Here is a 17,546-nt window from a genome sequence, read left to right as displayed (position 1 = left end):
TTTGTTCCCTTCTTTTAAAGTATGATGAGTTTGGAGATTAAGTGCTAATGAAGTTTCATGTTGCAGAAATGCTCTGTTTTTGTTACTTTGGAGAATGCCACGGTTTGTATGCCAGGGCACCACCGAAGGTTCTTTATATTCTTCTTCCATGACCTGTACCATGGTCAGGCGCTCTTCCCCCTCTTTTCTTCCCCACTTTCCCGTTTCCCATACTTGACGTCTAAAAATCTACTCAACAGCACTGATGTCTCAAGCGGTGGGTATGTAAATATTTACTGTCATGACACACAACAACAGCAGGAGGGGGGAAATTGCTACATCCTACCATTCAGGGAACCTTCAAGTTGTCTCTGAGTGTGCAGTCGATGAGAACAGGAAAGGTTTGCAGTTTGTACTTGACTTGATGAGTTTTTGGTCTCTCGGTTCCTGTTTTGTTGCAGATGTCATTCATATAGCTTTGGAAGGCTTTATCAGCTCTTGAGGAAACTTTCCCCTGCGCACACACTCTCGCCACTCAAGGCTGGAGCGGCAGTGGAGGAAAATGGAGCCTGTAGATCTCCTGGCATTTGTCTCCACAGAAATGAATAGTACAACGGTCACCATGGCTTTACTGGCGGTCTTCCTGGTCCTGCTGGGTTGGTAAGTGATTATAATATGGGCTGCGTATCAGACACAAAGCCTGCTGAAGCTCCCCCAACATCTATAGAGTCTTTTATTCTTCAGGTGAAACTGGAAGATAATTGGCTAGAAGGGACACAAAAGGTGAGTTGGTTTGGATGCAGAGGCTGAAATAAATACTCACAAAACTCATGATGCTTTTTAGAGAATTCTCTCCTCGAAATATTTTGTCCTAAGTATTTTACGAATGAACTGCTAACAAAAATTGTCTTCAAAATTAAGAACTTATTGTTGTTGTTTTCTTATTAATTTCTGTAGGCAGCAGGAACATTGGTGCTGGTCAGAAAGAAACAAACTACTTGTTGCAGGGTCTTGTTGGACCTCTTCTTTGTGCTATGCTGCACACTTGCCCCTTGCCAGGTTTCTTAGCTGAAGTGTACAGCCACTTTAACTGCTGCTTGAATTTCCTCTCTTGTTCTTTCCACACTGAGTAGTGGATACAAATCAGAATAACAGCAGCCCTAATGGTAAGCACAGTAGGCATTGCAGTGAGCTGTGCTGAAATAAAAAAACAAAACAAAACCAAACCAAAAAAAACCCAAACCACCCCGCCCTGTCCAAATAATTTATTTCAGAAATTAAATTAGCTGAACTGGGAGTGCTTTTCTGTTTTTACTTGAATACCTATTCAAATCCTGTTTTCCAGTCAACCAATGTTTTTTCTGTGTGTTCAAGGAAAAGTTTCAGGGGCAGCGATAGAAAAAGAACCTCTGACGAAAACCCAAAGCTAATCTAGGAGATAATGGTGGTGACACCATAAGTTTAGCACAATTGTTGTAATAGTGTAAGCGACAGATCATTTCTGTAAATGTTTCTTCATTCTTTGACCCTGCTGAGCTTGGTTGAACTTCCTTGTGTGTCAAGGGTGGGTCTAGAGAGACTAAAAAAAGACTCTTTTTTAGCCAAGCCCATATTTGATATGCGTTGCCATATCAAACAGGTGGGTGAACTTACTTTCTTAATAAGATCTGCCCAAATCATCACAAAGTTCCAATTTCTACTTCCTTTGAATTTTTCTGGGAAAAAGAATGGCAGCACTAGATCTTTCAGTAAAACCATGCTGTTCAGCTGCTGACCTGTGGATCTCTCTAAGCTGAAGGGGGTGAGAGGGAGGGCAGAGGCGCATCCACAGTTCAGAAATGCAGCAGATCGGCTGGTGAGATCTGGCTGGGTGTGAGACAGCTTCCACACAGGACATGTCAAGAGCTGCTGAGGTCTCTGAAGACACAGAACGGCTCCGTGTAAAGGTAGGGTACATTCTGGTGCATGCTTCTGCAGAGACTCATTACCTGGTTCAATTTAAAGAAGGCTCTTCCTCCCCTTGAAGTGAACATGGCAGTTTAGTGCAGAATTCGGTCTTCCCATAAACAAACCTGGCTCTAATTGCAGGCTGAAGTCAGAGTTAAATGAAGCTTCTGGCTATGGATGTTCAGCTGCTGAATTAAGCGCCTACCATTTAAGTTTCAAAAAGTCCAGTTTGGGAGTGAGGTGGGGAATTGCCTTATGGTAGAGATACACCGTTCAGTGTTTCTCCTTTCCTGGCTGAAGGTGAGTTCTGTGAAGGCATCAAGTAAAGGAAGCTGGAGTTTTATATGGGAAAGTGTTTTATACTCTTACCTGCCAATGGTTATTACTAACCAATCTTGTTGATCTACAGATACAGATTGATTTTTAAGTAGCTTGTTAGATACGAGTGCCTATAGGTGACCCCTCCAATAAGAAGCTGGCGTTTCTTAAACTTATGATGAAATATGCTGGGCAACATAGGTGGGTTTGCCTACTCGCTAAGCTATTCAGATCCATTTATTTCAGTGAATGCAGTGACTGAACCTGTAAGGTTAATGGCTCGAAGCACATCTGCAAGTGTGGTGGGTTTTGTTCAAACCTGTCAACCTATTCATTTGAGAGTCTATTTTTTAGAAAGTTCTTTATACTGCATGTCTGTTTAAACAAATGAGTGAAAACCAATGCGTGCTCACAGCTTCCTTCCTTCATGGCTGAAACCTTGGGTTCAAGGAATAATTTAAAGGGTACAGAAAGGGTTGCTAATAGAAATACACGTCCCTAATTCTAGAGAATGTTTTCATTACAATCATGTTGCATACCCGATTGTCTGGCTCTTCTAGGAGTCAGAAAACACAAGTGTTATGTATGGCAAGAGTAATAATAAAGCAATAACTCTTCAAGTTCCTTTGACATTTTCATTCTAAGCCTTGTTCTCATTTTTTAATAACTTCTGAATTCTTCTTTTTCTGGGCTTTTCTGCCAGCGTTGTATCTTTTCAGAAGGGCAGTCATGGGGGAAGGGAAGAATGAATATTTGCTGTTGTAAATTTTGTCAGGGTAGTAGCTTATGATTGATCGGGGTCACATTGTGTCAACTGTTGTGTGAGTACAAAGAATAGGCAGTTTGTCCACCTTGTTGGCTGTAAAAGGCTTACAGGCTAAACAGAAAGGAGTTGCAGGTAGAGAAGAGAGTCGATAGATCTAATGCACACTAGAATAGTAACATGGTGAGGGCAACCGTTGTGTTATTGAGCTATTTCCTTAGCGTGATTTTTGTGGATGGGGGTACTCGGTGGTTTAAATGACAGCCTTGAGCTGCTGCCCGTCAGCTCAGCCTCAGTCACTGCTGGCATGGGTATTGTTAGGCCAGCTGTGATTTATCACAGTTCAGCTGGCAGGTGGTATCTTGCTAAGTTGTGATAAGACCAATCTCTTCACATTTTTGGGTAAGGTGAGGTCATATGGAGCAGGGAGAGAAAGAAGGTTGATTGGGAAAGGGCGGAGAGGCTGTGGCTGCGTAAAAACAAACTTCTAGAGAAGATACAGGTTTTGGGAGGTAACATGGATGATTTGGTCTCTTTTTTTGGACTATTATTTATGGTACAATGAAGTTCATCAATAACTCTTTAAAACAAATCCTCTAATAGCACACCTGTTTTCTCATGCACTGTCATCAGCGTAATATGAAGGTGATGCGCGTTGTGTATTGTGTCAATTTTAAGTCAGTGGAAAATTCACTGACTATAATCTCTCAGCATTTATCCTCCACATGACCTTAAGTCAGCCATAAGGAGAGGCTTTTTAAGGTAGTTGATTTAATATTGGGAGTAGAACAGAGAAGCTTTTGGGTACATAGTCTCTTCAGATTTAATATGGGAGGAACAAACCTGAGGTTGCTTTTTTGGTAATCTGTTAATTTAACTAGTGTTAATGCTCGTTGCTGGGGGGTGTGACGGGGGATGTGTTGGACTACATGGCCTTTAAAGGTCCCTTCCAAGCCAAACTATTCTGTAATTCTATGTACTCAAGCCTGCTTGCTCTCCCCCATTCCTGAAGGACTTAGTTGTCCACTACCCTCCCCATTCTTACTGCTTGCTCCTGGTAGGGCAAAGCCTCTTCCTGGAGACCTCATATCACGGGTTCTTCAACGTCTCTTGCTACCTCATTAGTATTGTGATAGACAACGAAATTACTGCTTTACCGACCACAAAAAGGCATAATATGACTAAATACATAAAGTTGAGTAGTATCAGCGGCACAAGATTGAGCACTCAAACAATCTCTTGTCCTTGTCCCCCCCACCTCCTACGATGTCTGCTAGCCAAACTGATTATCAGAGCAGTTACTTTTAAGACCACATTCTTTCTCAGTTGCAAGTACTGCTGTCTCCATTCGCCTGATCTCTGTGAATCTCAGTTTGTTTTTTTCAGGCATGAAATAAAAGCAAACACTTAAGGGAGGAATGAGGTTAACATTTACAAATCCCAGTGATATTCTCTATTGAAAAATACAGTAGTATATCTATGCAGCATATTGTTCATTTTCATTTCAAACATACGCTGAGTTGGGTATCCCATGCTTGGTTGTAGCTGCAAACATTGCTTTGTGTCTTTCTTTTTGCTGCCTGGGAAGATGTTTGATAAAATGAAAGCAGGAGTTTATCTGGCTTTAAAGTTTAATGTACCATAAGCTTAGCATTATGAAGAAGCTGTCACATCATTCAGATACCTGTGTTCCAACTGGATTATCGCCTTCTTGTCTAAACAAACCTGGGTTTTTTTAGAAACATGGAGGTTGGATGGGAGGTGTTTGTTTATGTTTGTAAGATACATGTCTAATTGCATGCTTTCAAACATAGCAAAACATACACTAGCAGCGTTCTTGTCTGTTTCTGAAAAGCTAAATCATTCAGAAAGATGCCATTTTTACATTTAAGTAATACTAATGATCACTTGTGTTACAGAAATGTATAAAAAGATTGAGAGGTTTGGGTTCCACTGGATCTAGATACTGCCCACCTATTGCGTAACAAGTCAATCCTGACCCAAAGCATTTGCAGTCTCTGATCAGAAAGAATGAAAACTAAACTTAGCATTTTTTTCCTCTGGCATTTTCCTCTGGACATTTGCATGCACTTAGATGCAGGAGATACTTAGACACGGGGGTCAACATGTTCATCGGTTGGTACCATACCTGTACTAGACCACATCAGAAGTTAATCTCAGGACAGGTATTTTGATACAGGTGACTACAATACTATTGCTTGTTTGGCATTACTTTACATCTGTGGTTTTGGAAAGCGCTCTAAAAGAGAAAGTTTAGAGATAATCTGTCTCCAAATAAAACTTCATTCTGTTTTTGCAGAACCTTGGTATTTGGGCTTGAGTTAGGCAAAACTGAGATAAAATAAATCTCAGGGTTTTGGGTTAGTTTTTTTTTTTTTTTTTTTCCAACTAGATGCCACCTAAAACTACATCTTGCACTGTTTTTTGCTCCTCAAAAAAACAGTATTTACAAAAGAAACTTGATTGCTAGAGCTCTAGGCTTATGGTTTGAGTGCAGGTAGGGCAAAACTTGGATCCTTTCTGAAAGGAGCACCAACTGTGGGTGGTTAGGCCCAAACTTTTCCAGCTGCCAGCAAAGGCCCAGGGCTGCAAGGAACTCTACGGCTGGAAACAGGTCTGGGTACGGGAGCATCCACGTACACCTATAAGATGTACAGCTCTGCTCTCACGTCAGGCTCATTGAGTTGAGAGGTTGAGAGAGGCGTCCTAATCCTCGGATGCTGAAGCATGCTTGTTTCCACCGCTGGCGGAAAGCACAGCTCTGCAGAAGGCAAGTGCTCAGGGGCTGGTGGTCCCGTACTGCCGCTGCTGAACGCTCCTCCATCTCGCACATCCTTCCCGCAGTGGTGGCTGACCTCAGAGATGGGCTCTAAGGTTACAGCCCCTAACAAGCCTTCCCCTATTACAACCTTGTAGCTTCTCAGTTTGCAGTGAACCCCGCATCAGGTTTGCAGGGTCAGATGACAGGGAAGTGTGGGTTTTTTGTTTTTTTTTTTTTGTTTTTTTTTTTATATTTTGTTAACCCCAGCTGTTTTTTTCCTGAAATGGCTATTATGTCAGTGGAAGTCATTCTGCTTTCCTCCCCTTCATTCAAATGGCTTATGAAAGCTAGAAGGATCTGACTCAACAGGAAACATCAGCAAACTGCTGTTGATGACAGAAAAAAACTAACAGATTTGGAATTGTCTTTGTCACGCAGCTTTACATCAAGCAAATCTGGAATTCCCACTAACGTGTCAAACATAATTTGATCCCACAGCTGTGCAATATATGGCCACCTCTTTGAGCTAAATCAAGCATCTCTAGGTGAGCCTGAGAAGGAGCAGAGCAAGCTACTGAGTTACAATTTGGAAAAGTGCCAGGCCGCAAATGAAGAAATACTTTCTTTCTCTGAAAACAAGGTAGATTTGATCATCCAGAATGAAGTTCACTCAGTGCCCTGATTGTGCTGCTTTTAGGTAAACAAAGTTCTCTTATTTTGGGGGGGAGAGGTAGAACAGTTTTCCCTCATAGCTTTTGCAGCTTCAGAGTTAAATTCTCTGGGATGTCCTCAGAGGCTGTTATAACACCTTGGTTATCCCGATAAACGCAGCTCAGCCTCTAGTGCCGTGCAGCGTTGGTTTTGCTTGCTTGCACTTCACTGCAAAACTAATAGGCCTCAAGTTTGGTCTTTGTTTGTTGTTTTTTGTTCTTTTTTAAATTTAGAGATTGCATGGCCAGCCGTGTTTATTTGAAGACACTCAAGTGCTTCCTGTTTATTTTTTTTTTTTTTTTTGCTTTTGTGAAGGTGCATTTTGCCCTAACAACTCTGTGTGAAGGAGTAAATCTCCAGCCTATTCATTCCTCGCAGTCTTCATTTTTCCATTAACCTTTTCATGCCGCTCCCCATAAAATCCCCCAAGTACAATTTGTTTTTAGTGCATGGAGATTATAGTGTTAATTGTATGTTAAGGTAGACCTACAGGGATAGGTTAGCTTCCTTTCATGAAACAAGTATATTTACCTATCTTCTAGCATCATCTCCAGATCTGGTGTCCAGCGGAGCATGCCACGAAGGTGGCTAAGACTCACAAATGCCACCAGGCCAACAGGAGCTGGATGCAGCCCTTGAGCAATGCCATTTCTCCTTTCCCTTCCTGCAGGGCTTGGAATGGACTGGGTCTGGTCTGGACTGGGTTGCACAGGCAGGAGAGACTGGCAAGGGAGGGGAAATTCGTCCGGTTTCTCCGTCAGGCAGCTTCTGCCTGGGAGTCTTCTCTGAAGCTTCATTTAGCTATTCCAGACCAGCACTTTGGTTTTAGCTTCTGACCTGCTGGTTGCCTTGGGGCAGGTGGCTTTGTTTATCTTGAGGATATTCAGGCACCTCACCAACTAATTTTGGGCACTCTGAATTAGCTTGTAGAAGCTCCTGCCTCCATCTGCTGACTGTATTAGGAACCTGAGGAACTTAACACAGTGCTCTTGGTGCACTAAATGGAAGTGAAATTAGATAATGAAAGAGGGCAACGTAAACAACCTCCATAAAGAGAAGGCTCTGCTTCTGTGAGCTGTGGGGCGCTCCATCCCATTGCGCCGGGGCTGTCTCTTGCTGTGTCTGGGCATTTAATTGCCAGGCTCAGAGGGGCCTCTCAGGACTGCTGCAATTCATCCACACAGTGCCACGAACTCTGCTCTCCCCTGAACCCCAGGGGAGCATATTGGCAGTTCCTGTGACTGCCCTGCACGGGGGTGACTAGTTTTGCATCCTCCTGTGCTCCAAGGGGCATGGACTTGTCACTCCACATCTTTCGGAAAGAAGACCAAGTGTCCTGACAGCCTGGCCGTGCTCCTTCTTAAATGGAAAGTTAAATAAATGGGCAGTTTTGACAGGTTAGACTTCCTCTGAGTAAATCTGTGTTCTCTCTTCTCTTATCTCTTTCAACAAAAAGAAAGTTGCCTGTATTCTTCTTTGCTCCTTTTTGTCTTTGCATCAGGCTTGGTCAATAACAGTGTTCGGTGTGTTTTGTCCTCGTTGCTGGCTCACTGGTAATTAATGCCTTTAATTGCCATGCCTTGTTCTTCTGTAGGGAAGTTTTATACGGTATTTAATAGAGCTGTCTGAAAAATATTTTTAAAATAAAATATTGACATATTATTGAGAGATTGTCTTTTATCAGTTCCCCTTGACATACCAGGAACCTTTAGATGGATTTTTCTATTTCTGTTATCTCCCTAGGTTTGTTTTTGTCTTTTTTCCCCACAGAAGACAAAGTTTACTGTTCCATGAGCTCAGTGTGTGCTAACTGCGAAGAAACAGCCAGCAGAAAGAGCTCGAAGTATTTTCTGGTTTGGGACTGGAAATGCATTTATTTCACTTTCACAGGAATAGTGGAGGAGCTTGAAAAAATGATGTTCAATGTCTGTCTCTCTATTCCCTCGCTTTATGTGCCATTGCTTACACTGGTGACAATTTCTTTTAAGTTCTGCTTGTTTATATTTTCTATGGCTGGAGTGACTGTGCGGGTCAATCGGGATACAAAAATTTTAATGCCATGGTCATCTAGCATGTGGTAGGTTCTTCATACCCAGTCCTCTCATAGTTTCTCCCCTGGCCAGTTGCTTCTTCCACAGTTTTGCAGAACCTGTGGGGTTGTTGGCAGAGCAAGGAAGCAACAAACAAGGGAAAGGGCAAAACCTGTTATATTGGTTTGTTTTTTGGATAGGAAAAGAAGCTGGATGCCCAGCAATGGCTGGAGAAGGACTGGGAAGAATAGGTGGAAATGGAAGGATATGACTCCATACGAGTTTGAAGTGGGTTTCTAAAGACTGAGGTCAAGTGTTTGGGAAAGTTGAGGCTGGAGGAAAGGAGCTGAACTGAGATGTGTATGGGGCAGTGGCTGCCTGCTTGTGTTGACAAAGTGAAACCTGCTTCCTTGGAAAGAATAGTTCCTTTCAGCTAGTAGAAACCTTGTGATACTTGTTGGGAGTTGAGGGGTACAGGAAGGATGATAAGGCAGTGGACTTTAGAGGAGATGGGTAACTGTATGATCACAAGCTCCTGCCTCATGAATGCTCTTGGATGAGAACTATTGGCAGAATTTTGAACTTTTAACCCCAAGTATTCTTTTAACTTATTCAGTAGCAATAAATCCAATGTAATCTGTGTGTGCATGTTTGTGGTTTCTCATCCAAAAAGCTCCAAAGAGCTTTTATGTAAACACCCTCTCAGTAGAGCTATAACAAGGTGAAGAGGTCGTGGAGGCACGTGGTTTGAAATGTGGGAAAGACATGAAATATAGCCACCCTGGGAGAGGAAGGAGCAACTACAGGATCTTCAAAGTGTTGCATGCTAGCATGAGGGACAGAGTGATGGTGGTCAAGACTGCAAGGGCCTTCTTCCAACTCTTAAAATATTGCTTTCTGAAGACTTTAACAAACCTCAATTTTAAGATTTTCTGAAATACTCATCATAGATTGAGATGCAGCAATCTCTCCAAGGGAGACCTCAGCGTAGGTTTAATGGTAGGAAAACTGAGGAGCCGTATGTTTATGTAAGAATAGATTTCAGTGAGTAAAACACTGATGTTATGGATTTTTTTCAGGTCTCTGAAAGTTATAATCTATTGACCCAGCATGGGACTCTGGGTTGCCCAAATGTCTCCTCAGTAGCCAGTCAGGTCAGGACTCTGACTGAATGACAAACACCACAGCTTTAAAAAGAGCAAACACTCCTTGGTGGTTCCAGAGAGACTTCAGATCCACTCCATAGCTAATGAAGTAGGGCTGTTCTGGGGTGATGTTCAGCAGCCTTCACTCCTAGACATGTATCTGGCCTGCTGTCTCTCATCTCCTCTTAAGAGCTAAGAATAGGTGGTGCAAAGATAAAGGATCTTCAGTTTTGTGATAACTATTCCGAGCTGTGGCAACAAACCTTGAGCCTTTCAGATCTCAGAAGAATAGCATTTTAAACTTTGTTTGTCTACCAGGAAGTTTTAGATTTCTGGTAATTTCTCAGAGTTTGGGCACCATTCTCAGTAGCGATGTTTTTAAACTTTAAAAAGTTAAAATTATTAGCAGTAGGTGTTTAGGGGTTTCACAATTTATTTTCTTAACTTAGATATGACTTTTGCTTAATCCAAACGGGAGTGTTATCAACTTGAGTGGAAAGCCAGTCACCTGGTGTTCTCCTAGGACACAGAACCCTGTTATTAAATGAAGGAGACCATCAGATTTTGGGTGTCAGGCACAGAGGACTGAGGAAACTCCCCAGAACAAGGTTACAGAGAGCGTTTGGAATGTCAACTGTGGGCACAAGATGGTGGAAGAATCATAAGAATCTGTGCCTTCACAGGCCATGAATCTTGTAAGGACTGGTGTATTTACAGTGTAAGGATGTTCATCCTGCCAAGACTCAGGCTGGGATTTGAGACTTGGGACTTAAGTAGTTGTCCCTACCTGCCTCCTCAGCTTTAGTAGAAGCAAGCTATTAACAAGCATGGTAAGGAGATCCTCATTGCTATGATAGCTGGTGGCTCAGTTCCTCTTTCAAGACCTGACTGTATCACTGACAGACATTTTTCTATTTAATTTTTGACATTGCTAGGGATTCTGTGCAGTAAAGCCTTTTCTCCCCTCCTCCCCCCCTTTTTATTTACGTTCCTGAGTGAGAGCATAGCCAAGCAGTGAGCTCAGTGCCATGGAAGCATTTTATATTTTGAGCTGAGATAAAAATCTCATTCCTTCTATAAACAAAACAAATCAACAGATGATGCCCAGGAGAACCATTTCTCTATAGCCATTTTCCTCCAGCTGCTTTCTATTCTGTGCAGCTTGCAATGCACCATATGAAATACGTGTGTGCCTTTCTGTGTGTGCAAAACACAGGTTTCCTCCAGACAGTGGCAGCTCCATCATAAAAAAAAAAAAAAATCCACATTTTTTCTTTTACAATGCCATAATAGTAAGTTTACTAATAGAGTTGAGATGTTTAGTTGTTTAATAGCGTATAGCTTAGCGATGCAACAGGATATGCCGGAGGAGCTCTGCAATCACAGCCTCTGTGTCTTCACTCTAAATGGGTTTGGACTATTGTCGTGGGAGGATGTGGGGCAGAAGTAATCTGAGTGAGTTTGAGTGCATCGTAAACACGGGGCATGAGGGTACAGCCAAAACGCATGTTCGGAGTTTGCTGCCCTGTGCGTGCTTATGCGTGTCCCTGTGTCACGGACGAGTTCCTCTCTGGTGCCGCCACAGCTTTGTGGCCAGGCACAAGCCTGTTGCAGGAACAAGCCTGGTGGAAGGCAATGAGAACTGGCCCCTCCAGCCTGTTGGAAGCCCTTGGTTGATGGCACCTCTTGCTTTCCTGCTTTTGTTTGGCCGTGGTGAACAGTTGAGAGGCTCAGGTGAATGGCCAAAAGCTGCAGGGGGGTGAGACACAGCAGCGCTATGGAAGGAGATCATGCATGGGAAAGAGCAGAGGGTGTTGGACGAGGAGCTGATAGCTAAAGTGCATGATGAGGTCTCACATGCTTGGGAACAGTGGCAGGTCAGCCCCTGGCAGAGATGCAGCTGCAGATGTCTCTTATCTCAGCAGCATCTTTCTGCTCATCTCCCCTTCCTGAGATGTGCTTCTGTACAGGAGGAGGGTGGCTAAGCCAGATGTTCCTGAACTGGGGCCTGGGGGAGTAATATTTACCCTTACAGGGGCAGGGAAAGACGATAAAAGTTTGAGCACTGCTAGGTTAATGGACGGTCTTTTTGCCATAAATAGTCAGTAGCCTCTGAGACGTGGAGGAACTTGGAGCTAGCAGGAGGGCAGTAAAATTTGGCAACGCTTCTGGCTGTCTTGATAAAGCGTGGTTTAGAACTGAAGGAAAATACTGTGGTTTCTCATCCAAAAAGCTCCCGAGAGCTTTTATGTAAATACCCTGTATGTATACATGTGTGTATAAACATAAGTATACATTTATATTTATATACATAAACATGTAGCAAGTGACTTGGAACAAACAGCTTCTAAAAAAGCAGCAGAACATAACTGATCTGATCCTTGGATAGATCGCACTCGGTGCCCAAAGCAACCCCCTTATCCCATCTCCAGCCAAATGACTTCTGGCAGCTAAGGAAATAACCTTGGGTGAAACCAATAGAGCTTTTATAACAGGGACGTTAGCTATTGACCCTGAATGCATTTTATGACACCGCCTTGGTTTTGCCTAGTATATCTTCATTCCGTGGTTGATATGCTGTTGTGCGTTTTTGAAAAACTGCGGTCTCCGCGCAGCACTCCAGTGTCTGTCGTTGCGGCGCTCGGGCGGTGGGTTCACACTCATCAGCACTGGATCGTTCCCTAAGGCAGATCTGGTCTGGACCGGGGTGGGCATGTGAGACAACTTTGATTTAATTAACTGGAGTGCAAGATGAGTAATTTATACCATTTCTTCTATGCTACTGGGAGAAGATAGGCTATACCTGATCTGGTTTGAAGTTCGCTTTTTCATATTAACAAATGTGAGTTAACAGAGCTCGTTTCTACCCGATCAATGCTTTGGGTGGTGTGGCTGGGATGGTTTCGATCAGAGGCTTCTCGCCCTAAACCTGGATTTACTGTATCATTAAAACAGGGTCTCAAACTCGCTTGAGAACTCAGTTCCATTTACTTCGTGCAATTGCCCTGGTAAAGTTAGGGAGCAGCAACAAAAGGTCAGTAGAAATTTCACCGACTGCCAAGTGCACATGAATCAGTTTTTTAAAACTTGTATTTGTGAATGTGTTGCCCAAGGTGATTTACTTATGTCTGAGCATTTAGCCTTGTAGCGTCTATGGAGCTCGAACTCAGAGCTTTAAGGAAATGACAGATAAGGCCTGTAACGTAGCTGACTTTTTTTTTTTTTTTCCCCAAAGAAGCAAAATATTTTAGGTGCTCAGTTCTTTTGAAAATTTTGCTTTAAATGGGGGTGGTTAACAGGGTTAACAGGCAGAAATCTTGTCCCATTTGTTGGTGGCAATGGCTGGTTGTTTTTCTGGGTGACACTATTTTGTGTCAAGTTATAGAGCTGACCGTAAAATTTAAAAATGTTTTGGTAAAGTTTATGTGGACAACTTGTCTCATTCGTTATCCAAGAAGTTCTGAACTCTTAAATAACTGCTCTAAGCTGATTTACTAGTGCAAGTGCTTTAAATTCATAGGCTGAATTTGGCTTGTATTGCTTAGGCCAGTGATAAAAGTGGTGGTGTGTTGGTTTTTTTTTCCTTAGCTGAGAACAGTTAGAAATAATTCTCTCACCTTTCAACTTTCACATGGTCCTTTTTCTGACTGAAAAATGTTATTAAACATTATATTGATACAGTGAAAGAGCAGCCCACACAGAAACCCAAAGTGCACCGTAAATCCTTCTCTGAAGTTGCTCGCTCTGGTTATGTAAATAAAAGAAAATTGATGCTGTTTGCAGAATTGTGATGGTATAGAGGAAATTGCTCTTACGTGATAGAAATCGTGTGCATGTATGCGGGCCCATCTGTCTGTCCACCCACCTACGCAACTCTGTTGTTCTGGTTAGCTCTGTAGCTGGCATACGTACCACAGAACCACTACCTGGGGCAGAAAACGTCCCTTCTGAAGGTTTCAGAGAGGATCATTACAGTGGCTGTTTTGTCTTTTTCCTTGCTTGGCAAAGGCCTTTTAACTGAAAAAATATATTGCTCAGTTCAGGAGGAATTACTGTGTGTAGTCAGACACTAATGACTTTCAGTTGAATGTGGTGGTTTTGGTTCCCGTTCCAAATAGTTTGTAGAGATATAGCGCACTAAGCGATGTTTCAGCCCTGATGACTGTTGATCCCCAAGGATGCAGCTGATCCGTCTATGTTTTTTTTTATTATTTGTAAATTGCATTGCATTTGTAAATAGCTGGTGGCCCAAATCATTATCAATGTGTTAATTTAAAGATCAGTCAGCGTTTTCAAAGGCTGGACAGTTTCAAGAGCTTTCTCTGAGCAAGTCGGAGGCTTTGTCTTGCGGGCTGTAAGCAAATTGTTACAAAACACAAGAGAGTTGGTAGGAGTTTGTGGAGTCATAATTAATTGACAATGGTTTTTCAAAAACCACATTTTCCAATTTAAAATAAACTGTTAAAATAATTTAGAGCAGTGTTATGATAGTCCCTTGACACACGTGGGTAGCTTTGGGTTAAACATATAAATAATGCTGAAAGGACTATATTTAGTTCCAGACTGATCCAAGGACAACTGAAAAACTGAAGGTCAAATAACAAAACGAAGAAAAGAAAATTATAGCCCTCCTTGTTCTGTTCTGCAGCATGCTGCTTGGCAGCCGTGAAGGTTCAATACTGGGGAATTTGTCACATACAACTATTTATGATTTGTACTTTAAGTAAAGCAAGTAAGCATGAAGTGTGTGTACTTATTGACAATAGCACATCACTGAGTCTTGTCACACTGAATCTAGACAGCAGCTCCTGAGTATTGCAGAATTGCTGGGGCCTGCATATTAGAAGATCTATCAAAGACCAATTAATCAACAGCTTTCCCCATGCTCTCTCTTGACATTTGGGCTCTAGCAGTTTCTGCCTGGATCCGAGCTGAAGTGTAACCAGGTGGTAAATGGTGGGCGAAGACCATTGCTTGATTTTTATAATTTTTTTTTTTTTTTATACAAGCTATTAAAACTGTTGAGCAAGAGGAACTTCAGAACTTTAGGTCACGACTGACTTGGGAGAACTAGGAGCCTGTGCTTGAGCAGGAGTTTGTTTAAACAGCCCAAGCGCAGAGCTCAATGCTTCCATTTGCAGAAATAAGGCAATGAACTTCAATCCCCCTAAGTCAAGCCTCCGGTGGTGGTGGGTTTTACCTCCCTGGTGGAGTGACCAATCCAGGCAGGTTCCCAGGTAGGTGCTAAGCTGTATTCTCTTCACCTAGGAAAAGCATTTCACTTAGGTGGCTGCAGGTAACACAGGCACCTTTAGAGCCACAGGACCAGTTCTCAGTGGGTCATGCCTACTTTTTTCAGCTGAGGATCCGCACAAGGACAGCAAAACTCTGAAAATGCTGAGGCTGACAATAAATTGATGGAGATTGTCAGTGGTGTGATTGGAGCAATCATGCGTATGCGACATTTCACTTGACCTAATCTTGCCAAGCCTGATCATGCCTATCTGTCCTCTTGCACAGCTCCCCAGCATGCCCAAAGCACTTGCCTACTGGGCAGCCAGGCCAGATCCCTTCCCTGGGGTATCTGCAGGCCACTTTGCTCCAGCGAGTTGACACATTCTGACTGCCATGCTTTTATTTGGGGATTTTGGTAATACCTGGTATAATTAATAACTTTCAGAGGCTTTATTCCCTTTAAACTGGTTTCACACTAGCCTTCCTCTCCCTGAACTGCTTATGAAACCTTATTCAGGTGAAATTCAGCTGGGGAAGGACTTTTTACTGGGGTGTGTAGCGATAGGACAAGGGGGAATGGCTTTAAACTGGAAGAGGGCAGGTTCAGATTAAACATTAGGAAGAAGTTTTTCACATTGAGGGTGGTAAGGCACTGGAACAGGTTGCCCAGAGAGGTTGTTGAGGCCCCATCCCTGGAGGTGTTCAAGGCCAGGCTGGACGTGGCCTTGGGCAACCTGGTCTAGTGGGAGGTGTCCCTGCCTATGGCAGGGGGGTTGGAACTCGATGATCTTCAAGGTCCTTTCCAACCTAAACCACTCTATGATTCTATGAAACTGCAGGGTAGTGTCTCTCAGAATAGTGGGGTTTTCAAATTAGGTAATATACTTTGTATCAAGTGTGTGCATTGTATGGACAATGTGTATTCAAACATTGGCTGCCAGTTGGGTGATGATCAAATGCATCCTTAGCAGTCCTCAAAAATGAATGGGAGTGCATGTGGTCCAACTTGGCTAGCAGCTTGTTCGAAGATGGATGCATTCAACTCTGAAACTGCAACATTCAGAGAAACTGGCTTCTTTTTCTTTGGTGGAAACCATGTCTTGCATAATCTGTGGTTTTGCAATTTCACTTTAAATCCAGGATTTACATGTCAGAAATAACGGGAAACTATGATTTCCTTCCAATTATCAGCTGGCTATATTTTGTATTTCCTATGTACAAATATCTCTCTCTCTCTTTTTAAAATATTTTTGTGGTGGTGCATGCTGTGCCTAAAAATAAAACAAATCAAACTAGAGGCCCAATAATTAGGGCCATCCCTTCAACAATGAGCTAATCTCTTTGAAGAAGTGAAGAACAAATTGGGATTCTCCTCAGTCAAAGTCCCAGCTGATGCATCACTTTTAGTCTGGTTGTTTCTTCGGCTCCTGAATTTATGATATGTTTAATCTTGACCGTGTTTCAGAATAAGGTGTAAACTCAGTTATGGTTTAGAAGATTGGTTCAAGTTTTATCATGGTGAATGCCCATGTAAACTGAAACTGAGAAATTTGGCCTTAGAAGGTTTTATAAAACACTAACTCTTGCAAACGTGTCTCTTAACAGACGTGTTTCTAACAAATGGTTGTTTGCCCACTTCTTTTTTCTCTCAATAGTACACGGAATACTTGCAGGAATGGCGTATCTTTTCATTAGTTTAGCTGTGCTGTTCATTTATAGCTTCATTTCCTTTACCTCAGACTTCTACGGATTATTTACAGACTAATTCTGAGTTCATCAACTTAGATACGCAAACTTGATTATATATTTTTTTTTTTTTAACCACCAGATATTGGTGATTTGGGTGAGGAATCCCTGGGCAGAACAGGGAGTTCAGCAGTGCCACAGGTGAATGTTGGTACAGTTCTGGCTTTGCTTTAGTGTATGAACCATGACACTTGCATGTGCATGCACAAGAGGAGAAAGAGGCGATACATTCCTGAAACCTTCATTTCCCATACTGTTGACTACCAAAAAAGAATTAAAAAGGAACTCGCAGCCCTCACAATTTATGGTATGCCACCATGGCATATTTTGGAGTTGTTTTTGAAGGGCCATTAACCTCACTATCTAAAAGCAAGCAAGCAACCAGCATTCTTCTAACTGTCAAATGCATGTTAAATGGATGCTTTTAAATTAGTTTTCATCTATGAAGAACATTTTGTTGTTCGTGTTTAGTCTTAAGGGTGCTGAAATGTCCCAGTTAAAGTCAGAGCCAGCCGCATCAGAAGAAATAATCTTTACACAATGTGCTATCTATGCATGCCTTTGTGATGAGAGGAATATACCTTTCCTAACAAAACCAAGCAAGAAATATCTTAGGAGCATAGAAGGCTTGATTATGATCTTTATTACCTTGCTCTAAAGCAAGAGCAGCACCGCTGAACTCCGTGGAGTTGTTCTAAATTGAAGTGTGAGCTCTGAAATACAGAGCAGAATAAATTCACTTTATATACTTTGACTTGGAGAAGACAGGTCTCTGTGGCAGTCCCAGCAGGATTACCAGCATTCAATCAGTTTCGGGGCTTGTATATCCCAGCATTGCAGGTAGGCTTGAGAAGCTTATTTTGCAGTAGAAATGTCACTGCTCTTCCACA

The 17,546-nt window shown here is 42.4% G+C and overlaps 1 protein-coding gene across 1 annotated transcript in view; it reads left to right on the top strand.

Moving 5' to 3' along the window:
* The first annotated feature begins 516 nt into the window (after positions 1–516).
* The window catches only part of TBXAS1 (thromboxane A synthase 1), a 233,219-nt gene continuing 216,189 nt past the window's right edge, over positions 517–17,546 (top strand). The window contains exon 1 of the mRNA XM_082493832.1: positions 517–639. Coding sequence (XP_082349958.1) covers positions 542–639 — 98 coding nt within the window. The 5' untranslated portion in view covers positions 517–541. The remainder of the gene's footprint in view (positions 640–17,546) is intronic.

This window comes from Vanellus vanellus (genome assembly GCF_965231255.1).
Source record: "Vanellus vanellus genome assembly, chromosome: 1".
In the NCBI taxonomy this organism is placed as follows: Eukaryota; Metazoa; Chordata; class Aves; order Charadriiformes; family Charadriidae; genus Vanellus; species Vanellus vanellus.
Note: the sequence above shows the minus strand (reverse complement) of the source record. Positions and strands in the feature narration are given on the sequence as shown.